At 43.4% G+C, this 10,167-nt stretch overlaps 1 protein-coding gene across 1 annotated transcript in view; it reads left to right on the top strand.

Annotated features, from left to right (window-relative positions):
- Positions 1-7,998, top strand: part of MAP6 (microtubule associated protein 6) — a 41,841-nt gene extending 33,843 nt beyond the window's left edge. Inside the window, exon 4 of the mRNA XM_021532424.2 lies at positions 3,978-7,998. Coding sequence (XP_021388099.1) covers positions 3,978-4,068 — 91 coding nt within the window. The 3' untranslated portion in view covers positions 4,069-7,998. The remainder of the gene's footprint in view (positions 1-3,977) is intronic.
- Positions 7,999-10,167: the final 2,169 nt, after the last annotated feature.

Raw genomic sequence — 10,167 nt, forward strand, 5'->3', positions numbered from 1 at the left:
CTCTGAGGGCCTAAAGAGAGGCAGAACTGAAGCAGTTTGGTGGACATGGATGGGAGAGGGATCAAGCAGTGCTCAGTCTCCTCTTTCAGTGCCTGTTCCTGTCCTGTCCAGCCTGCAAGACCAGGCAGAAGAGATGGAATGTGTGGGGAGCTCAAATCCTCAGTGATAAGCCTGGAAATGCCATCTAGGACAAATAAGACTTTCAGCTGGGTTGTGCCTGACATCTCCAGGCTGAAGGAATTTTGGTGTAGGTTCTGGAAAGAAGCATTGGGAAAGAGAATCAATCCCTTGATGTAGGTGATAATTGTGCATCCTTTCCTATGTGCCACCATGACTTACTTCCACCTGCCTTGCTTCCACAGTGCTGCTGCCTCCTCCTCCAAGCTGTAGATTCCACCAGTCAAAAAGCACTGAAAAAAAATCTCAGCTGACTAATATTTAGGACATGATTCCTCCATGCTGCTCAGGTCCTTATCTCATTTGAGGCTATGCAGAAGTCTTCTAACATCTACATTTCTGCTCCCAGAGCTCTGTAGGAGCTTGCCTGTCTGCTGCTTTGGTTTGAACTCTGAAGGGCTGAGTTCCTTGTTGCTCATCCCACACCTACATCAGGCCAGATTTCACAACCAGGCATTTTCTTTTTCAGAACTTGCTGGCCCCAAACAGATGCACGTTTCCAGGTCTCACACCTTTGCAAGGACAGCAACCCCTCTGGTTGCTGTGGTATAGAACAAGGCTAAAATTCTCCAATTCCCTGATACAATTCACAGTGTTATATCTACTGCTTGGTTTTCCAAAGAATGCAACTGAGATCAGTTATTAAGTACTACATTAAAACCATTCTTCAGTACAAAAAAAAAAAAAAAGTTTGTATTTTTGTTGCTGTTTTGTAAAGACAGCAAGCTTCAGTGCACAAAGGGCAACACAGCAGTCAGAAGATAGAAGTGACTTGTCATAACCTTCACATAATCTAACTGGGTATTGCATTTGCCCAAAAATCAATGAGTTTCTATCTTTTGAGAAAAATTAACCTGCCAGTGCCATCCTGGATTAGGGCACTAACCAAAAGGTGGTTCCTCCACAGACAAGAGCTGTCTCCTCACCTGAATTCTCTTGGAAAGAAAGAACAGATTTCTCATGGTTTTTTTCTTTAAAATGTTCCTTCAGCACCAAAGTTCTGTGCCTGAGGCTGTTTGCTGTTTATGAGCCACTGATTCAGGTAGAGGATTCCTGCTGCTTCTATGTCTCTTAAAAGCAACTTCTAATTTTCTGTGTGCCTATACAGATTCATAACAGCTCCCAAATAGCTAAATTGCTTTAAGTCAAAGTAATTTTACAGAAGACAATACAACTCATCAGCTCATTTTGATATGAGGCCACCAAAACATCAGGATGTGAATTCATAGAGGAACAGGGATGAGATGTGAGCAGGTTCTCCACGTCTCTGAGGAACAGGATAATATTGCTGGAGCTGTCAGAGGCAAGTTGAGACCCCAAGTCACAGAATCCCAGCTCCATGGGGTTACACCAGGACCAACAAAGAGGAAGTGGCACTATGTGTGCTCATGGTGGCCCATGAACACCCCTAGTTATTTCCAGACACCTTGTGCTGACTCTGGGAAACAAACCCCTGCTGAATTTTATACTCTTTCTGCACCTCTCTCAGACATAACAAGAGGAGAAGTCTGTCACCTCTAATTAATCTCTTCCACATTTCTCACCTTCTCATATGACAATTTGCCATCAGCAGCCCTCATGAGGGCAAAAAACTCCAACTCTTTCCTTGCTTGGTTTAAAGATCATGTATAAATGTTACTGCATGTGTGTTGGGAATTGTTATATTTCAGGATCAGGCTGTCCTTTCAGCTCTCCTATTTGCACACTGCCAGCTCACTCTTCCTAAGGCTGGTAACTAGAGCTGGACCTTGCTGTGCAGCCCTGCAGGGAACAGCCATGGTTGTTCTCAGCTGTGCATGCTCTGTTGTTTCTGAATGCTAATTCCGGGGGAGAAAATAACCTAATTACCTACCACTCACACTCCCTCCACTTTAAAACAGGTTTGGATGGACAATCACACAATTGTCTATATTCATGTAAACAAAGGGGAAGCCAGGGGGTGAGATATCTTTCTCCTCCTCAGCCCTGAAATCCATGGCTGAAGGATGCACACAGTCATGGGGAAAGAGCCAGTAGATTAAAAGGAAGAACACACACTGCAGGCAGCAGCTTTCTGACTGTCTCAACAGGGAGGGACCACCCTGGTGCTGCTGAGATGGAGGAATTCCCCTGGTGATTCTAGCAAGGGCTCAGGAAAATGCTGGTAGATTGAAAACAGTTCATGTTGCTTCAGGGAGAGATGATTTTTTTTTACTTTGAAAGCTCTCCTCTGAAATGCAGGGTAGCAGCAAGAACAGGGTTGGATTCCAAGGAAGAGGTGGAATGGCTCTGGTGTTGACCTGCCTAGATCAGGTTGAACCTGGATCATCATGTACACACTGGCACTGAGATCATGCCCCATGGTTCCTGCATCCTCCCTCACCAAATGAGGTGTGAATATGTGCTTGGTATCTGCAGTAGTTACTGATGGCCTTCAAACTGCAAGTTTGGCACCAGCTGGGCACCATTTCCACTGGCAAGGATGTGCAGGCATCTCCAGCGTTCTCCAGAGACCAGGCAATGGGTCCTGTCCTAGCAGATGTCTGTGCATCAGCAGTATGGACCTGATCTACCCTGACAATGGGGCATCCTTCCCAAGAGAAGCTGCTCTGCATTTTCCCCCTAATCCTTTGATTTATGGTGCTGGGCTTGCCTCATTCCCATAGGAACTACTGCACTGAAGGAACTCAGCAGATTTCCTACCCACCACTGCCAACAGTTTCTGGCAGCAAATGTCTCTCCGTAGTGAGCAAAAAGGGCAAGGTGAAGGTGAGTATTTGACAGAGGGGTGTCCTGCCAGGGCTCTTCACATGGTCCTACCCCACAAGCCTCTCACACAGAAATTATTTTTGTCATGTCTGGGTTGGGCTGATTTCATAGACCAAGAAAATGGTAACCAGCCATTCCATGGTGTCAGCCTCTCCTTCCCTCCTCTAACCTGGAAGCATTCCCTGCACAAAAATGATGCAAGACTGGGGGACAAATGGGGATCTCCACAGTCCCTTGATGCAACCACCATGTAAAACTGCCCATTTTAAATCTTAGTAGGTTTCTTGTACATCATCAACTGCTTTTGGCCTTTCTGCACCCTCACAAACCCATTCTCATCCATCCATGCCTCTCCTCATCCCCTGAGATCCTCCTCCTCTTTCCTAATGAAGACTGATTCCCTTGTTCCCTACAAGTATTTCTTTTCCCATCCCTCCCTCTGTGGTTTCTCAAGACCCAATATTCCTTCCAACACATGTCCAGAGCTTCTACTGGCACCATCTACCCTAACTCCAGGGTGCCTTTGTGAGGGTATTGAAGAGAAAAGGGGTGCTCTCAATTTTGGGTTAGTATATTTTAGCTGGGCCTACTTTCCTTTGGTTGTTTCAACAGGTTCCAGGTGCTTCCTGAGTGGCACAAGAGCTTAGCTCCACTATGAGAGGGTTTTTACCACCCATCATGAGGGAAACAAACTGCTTCTTTGTGAGACAATTTTACAGCAAGCTGTTTGTTTGATGCATGTTATAATCAATTGGCAAGTATTTTTTGTAGCTGATGGTGGACGTGATCCTGGTCACAGTTAAACCAAGGGCTGGTCAAAAAGTCCAGCCCAAGCCTTCACAGGTTTTGTGGCATCCATGAGTTTTGGACCACTTCCTTGCAGAGCAGGACCACTTACCAGCCAGCTCAAGGACATGCCAAATGTGTGGTTGCTTGGGGACCACTCTGCAGGGCCATTGGTCAAAAGTCCACCTCAGGGGTGGCATTTTGTTCTCATGGGCCAGCTGGTTGCTCTTATAGCTTTGCAATGATGCTCTTTCTTCTGCTTTCAGGACTCCTGAAAAAAACACTGGTGCTACAGACCAAGAACCAAGTACCTTAAGTGAAGGACAAATTCACATGAAGTCAGGAACCTTCGTCTGAGCATCAAGCTGGAGGCAAATGTATAGTTTGCATGAAATGTGTATTGTGTGGCTGGCATAAAATAAAGCTGATTATGAGAGCTGAATGACAACTTCTGTTGTCTCTCAAGCACTTTGAAGTTATTGTATGATGCAGTTAGCGTGTCTGTGCCTGGATTTATGTATAGTAAAGTTACAGAAAAAAATGGGTCCAATTCTCCCTTTATTCACAGATGGGAAGCAACACTGGTTTTAAAGGTCTCTCTATTTTTTGTAGGCAACAGAGACATAGATTCATATCCATAGCTTGTGGAAGGATCACGCTGCATATCACACCGGCTTATGCCAGAATCCGAGTTGATAGAAGCAACAACTCTCTTCAAAGATCCTTGGAAGGTTTAATGCACTATAAATTCCTAACCACTGTCAGGAACTTGTGTTTGGCTATTGCCAGGTGAGACACACCTTGTACAACATCCAGCAGATCCCCTTGTCACTGTGCTGTAGTCACGAATATTTCAGACCTTCTTCTGAAGCTCTTAATATTCATCTGATTGCCAATTTGGGTATCACTTAAAGCAAATAACAGAATTATTTGGGTTGGAAGGGACTTTATTAGATCATCCAGTTCCACTCCCCTGCCATGAGGAAGGACATATTCCACTATACCAGGTTTCTCCAAGCCCCATCCAACTTGGCCTTTAACACTTCCAGGAATGAGGCAGCCACAGCTTCTCTGGGCAACCTGTGCCAGGGTCTTGCCACCCTCACAGGGAAGAACTTCTTCCTGATCTAACCTAAATTTCTCTTTCAGTCTGAACCCTTGTCCTGTCACTAAATTTCTTGATGCAGAGTTCATCTCTGTCTTCCTTGTAGGCTCTTTCTGATACTGAAGACATTCTGACGCATCCAGGTGAGGTCTTAAGTTTTAGCTTTCATATTTTTCAGATTCGGTGCTGCCTAGGTGTGCATCATATTAAGTGTTGGAAAGCTCTCTTCACTGAGTAGGGAGACAAAACAATTCCTTTGCTAGCTTGGGACCAAGGACAACCATTACAAATCTCAGGCCCAAGAGCATATACAATGGTAGACTGAAGAGAGAAAACAAGGGTAGGACTTCATAATCTGGAGGTGTAACTGGACAATTAAACCAAATATGCAAATGGACCAGAACTTACGGAAATGAGAGACCTCATGACTGATCATCCATTTCTGTGACCATTTTGGTTTCATCTTCGGTGTAGCTCTGGCCAGGCTCTTGTACTGCCCAAGGTGTATCCATTAAGGGCTTTTAATAAATATCTACTTTATTCTTTAACTCAGTCTAGCCTCTGCTCTAGGTCAGCCTTCTCAAGGCATCAAGGCAACCTTCTGCTTTCCAGGCTGAACAGCACCAACTTTCTCAGCCTGTCTTCTTCAGGGAGGTATTCTAGAGTCCTTATCAAATGCTGGGCAAGACATCAAGCTAGCAAATTAGTATTTCTTCTCAGCTTATTTTCTAAATAATGTTTTACTGAAAAATTGTGAGGTTGTTCACAATTGGAAATGTAGGAAAAAATCAGTAAACTCATAGTTGTTCTTTATGTTCATATTTTCTGTGTGAAGTGCTGTATGTTCATAAGATTTGACTTGGGTGACCTTGGAGGTCTTTTCCAACCTTTATGATCCCTATAGGATGCATGCAGCACCCTGATGGGAGATGCAATCCAGTTCTAGAGCCTGTCCTATACAGATGGCATGGAGTCCCCAGACTATAATTCCAGCAATACAGTGCTCAGCACACTGCAATGAACATTTCTAGGTTTAGGCTGAAGGGTTCTAACACTTAGAGCTGTGATGAGGTTTACTTTCCTAAAGTGGTAACTTCAGGCAAAAGGTTACTCTTCCTTCACAAATTAGTTATGCAAAGCAGGTGTTTTGCATAAACACTTCACTAGAGGTGCCGTGGAGCATGGCAGCTCCACAGCCCCCCAAATCCAGAGGGTTTGGCTTACTGGGTCCAGTTCATAAGAAAATTGCATTTGGGATGGAGAAGTCATTCACTTATTTCAAAGTGAAAATGCAATTCCATTATGTACTTCCTCCTTGTCCTCCTCCTACTTCTCATTCTCCTCCTCATTCTCCTAATGTTCACATTGTGGGGAGTTCTCTTTGGTAGCAGGAAGGCTGGAAAGAACCTCCTTGTTAAAGGGATAAAATACAAAGGAATATTTGTCACGCCTGTGGTTTTACAACCTGCTGTAGATCAAGTTGTAGATAGATCAGGCCTTTAGACCAGCTATGCCTTAGGTTCAGATTTTTGGCAGCAGCTTTACTCAGACAACCTGCACCTAAAAAGCTCAGGCTTGCAAGTTCTCAGGAATGACCAATCAGGTCTATTATAAAATGAGGTACTGAATGAATAGATAGGAGATTAACAGAAAAAAAGACCTTAAACAGAGTAACTTACTACACAGGTTCAAACAAAGAACTACTAACACAGTTCCATAAAACAGTGCACAACATAAATGTGCCTATATTATAGCTAGGAAATAAATAGTATAGATTAGGACTCAATGTAATTTGTACCAATTAATGATGAGCTAATCACGCATAGAGTCCTTTCACTCAGCCTGTGGAAGAGTAACCAAAAAGTGTGGTCCTGACTTTCCAGGGAATGTGCAGAAGACTTCTGCTTTGTGAAAGTTTTTGTGTAGCTTTTACAGCTTGTAAAGTGAAGTGTCAGTCAGTCAGAAATTCAAGCTTATCTTCCTTCAGTCTCACTCTCAGGTCAAGCTGTTTATTGTCAGCTGGGAATGCCACCTCAATGGCACAAGCAATAACTCACTACCAGACAGATGTCCAGCTTGAGTTATCTCAGCAAATAGCAAATTCATGTGAGGGGGGAGATGCCCTGAGATATCCTACCAGCTGATAGGCAGAACAGATAAGCCTCCTCTGAGGAGTTACTCTGACAAGAGTAACTAATACTAACTAATATTCACTGCAAAGGGATGGAGATTACATGCCTATGAATAATTGCACTGTGTGCCTTAGTCAGCAGCTCAAGGATCATTATTACATATGATTAAGTAATTAAATATTCTTATAATTACCTTGATTCTACAATTATTAGAGAGGAGACCAGTCCAAAGGTTGAGTTCCAGATGTTGGTTGCCTGCAGGAGGTTTTGCTCTCGTTCCCTGGAGCTGTTGGTGTCCAGTTAGCCAAAGATCTTATCTATACACAGTTATGGGTAGTAACCCAGATATCCACGGTGGAAAACCTGAGAAAAAGAAGCTTGTTCTTCCATCAGTATCTGATTTTTGAGAGTGGCTTGGAGAGGCAGAAAATCCAATCCAAACAGAGGACAGACATTTTGTCTGCCTCTTCAGTTCCCTGAAGGTGAGAGCAGGAACAAGCAGCTTTCATTTACCAGTGGGAAATGCAGGGAAAAGTGTTTGAAGTAATAAGGTGAAATTTGCCAGAGGTAGGTTTTGAAGCAGTACAGTTGATTTAAATGCTGACCTAAATCAAGGTGATAGTAAACGGGTTTTAAAATCATGGGGATTTGGGGAGTTAGAAGGAAAATTAAGCTTAGTCAGCCCTGAAAAAAATACCCTGGGAAAGTATAGGTCTTATACTTGCTAGAACTGCACCTGTGTAACCAGTACATGATAAATTATATAATTGTTAGATGCAATGATTGTTTAGTAATTAAATATAATTACTGTTTAATTGTAAGAATAATCATGAGAAACTGTGGTCATGGGCTTGAGAAAGATCATGAGAGATTCATGCTTGAATAAAGTCAATGTATACAATAGGACAATATAAGTTTAATAATTAATATGTAAGTTACATAACGATAGAACAGAAAATACGTTCAGCTCAAAAGCCATGTCAGAGTCAGATTTGGGTCTGTACCCCTGATTCCCAGAGCTCTCAATAAAAGCACCTGCAGATAATCATATTCTGTGATTATGTGTGTTCCTGAATGCTAACAAAGGCAGAAGAAAACATTGTGTAACATTTGTGTAAACAGTGACATGTTTTTCCACCAGACTGGGCACAATATTTCAGACAAACAAAAAAAAATTAAAATTTTAATTTCATTTCATATAGTACTGCAGTGTTCTGACTTATCATAGAAGCATAGAATGGTTTGGGTTGGAAGGACCTTACAGACCATCTCATTCCACCCCCCTGCCACAGGCAGGGACATATTCCACTGTCCCAGGTTGCTCTAAACCCTGTCCAACCTGGCCTTGAACACTTCCCAGCATGGGGTATCCACAGCTTCTCTGGGCAACCTGTGCCAGGTCTTCACCACCTTCACAGCCCAGAATTTCTTCCCAATGTCCCTTCTAACCCTGCCTCCAGCAGTGGGAAGCCAATCCCCCTTGTCCTGTCACTCCAGTCCTGTGTCCAAAGTCCCTCTGCAACTCTCTCAGCCCCTTTAGGCACTGGCAGGGGCTCTAAGGTCTCCCCAGAGCCTTCTCTTGTCCAGTCTGAACACTGAGTTCTCTCAGCCTGTCTCCATAACAGAAGTGCTCTATTCCTTGGAGTATTTCCATGGCCTCCTCTGGACTTGCTCCAGTAGCTCCATGTCCTTCTAATGTTGGACAGCAGAGCTGCAGGTAGCACTGCAGGTGGAGAGCTCTTGAACAGGGCAGAGTTCCCCCTCCTCAGCTGCCCAAACTGGAGGGATACATGCCAGCATCACTTCCTTATCCCCTTAAAATTTTAATTTTGCCACAAGATGGAATATTTACAGTTTATTAACAAAAATTAATAATTTCTCCATTTCTAGTATTTCTCTCCCCTCCTTCTTGGTGTTAGATGCTACCCTCAGACATCTGATTCCTTCCACTTTTTGTTCCATTACCTTTTCTTTCCCTACATATTATATATATTATGTTCTCCTCAGGTTCCTAATACTCTCAAAAATAATCAAGTTACTAACTGCACTGCCCATCTCATGTATTATAGATTATTTCATGCCTTGGTTTTCCTTTTAGATTGCAAAGTCTTTGCAGCTGGAAATTTCCCTAATTTTGTGACCTGCTCATCTTGATCTTATCCTGAGGTATTACTGTAATACATATGATAGTAGGAATTATCCCCCCACCAGCAAGCTTAATTCAATGCTGCTGAATTTTGCATGCCTGCATGTATCTGTAGTGTATGTGGCACATTCTTCTAGCCCTGGCTGTGGTTTGCATCAGCAGTGGTGGAAATGTGTAGGGCTGAGGGAAAGGAGGCAATCCCCCAAGCAAAAAAAAAGCCAAGGCTGAAAGAAGAGCAACACAGGAGACCAGAATTAGAGCAATGAAAGAATAGTAGTATTTCAAACTCAGAAATAAATGCAATGGAGGCAGATGGAAGCAAGGGGGCAAAGTTTTCTATTCCTCCATCCAGGAGCTGGGTAAGAATACTGGTCAAGAGAGGGGAAAGAAGAGGAGCAGCAGTACTGAAAAACAAAGAAGAAAGTGCTTGGGAGAGTGTTTCAGACTGGATTTCACCCTTTGTACACCTCACAGCTTTGAGGGCATTTGCTGATTTTTCAGGGAACAGCATTGCCCAAGGATAAGGAGATAAATTTCACACTGGGGATGCTTTAGTCACCAGCAACACTGGCAGCATGGGCAGGGATTAATGCTGCAAAGCTCCTTATTTATGGGCTAGTTCTTTTTAATGAGGCAGTGACTGAAGTTGTTCAGTGGCTAAGGAGAGCTCCAGACAGATCCATCAAAGACCAGAGCAGAAGTGAGAGAGGATTCAATTAGGCTTTGAGGCCAACAGCATCTTCACAGCTTCTCTGAGTACCTTTGACAGGTCTTCACCATCTTCATACTGAAAAATAAAGATAAAACACAGCAGGACCTTTTCCCAAAACCTTTTCCAAACAAATGTCTCTGGAAACTCTTCTTTGGGGTTACAAGCCCATTCCACCTTCTCTTGCATATTCTGTATTGGCTTCTGTTCCTTCAAGCCTTAAATCCAACCATCGGTACCAGCTCCACGTTTTGGTCCAACTTTATCCCTTGCAACCCAAAACCCACCTCCTCAAACCTATCCTCAGTACCAAGTTCAAAATCTGCGCCCCTAGTTCCAAATCCACCCTCCTCAGACTCAAATC

The sequence above is a fragment of the Lonchura striata genome, chromosome 2 (genome assembly GCF_046129695.1).
Source record: "Lonchura striata isolate bLonStr1 chromosome 2, bLonStr1.mat, whole genome shotgun sequence".
NCBI lineage: Eukaryota > Metazoa > Chordata > Aves > Passeriformes > Estrildidae > Lonchura > Lonchura striata.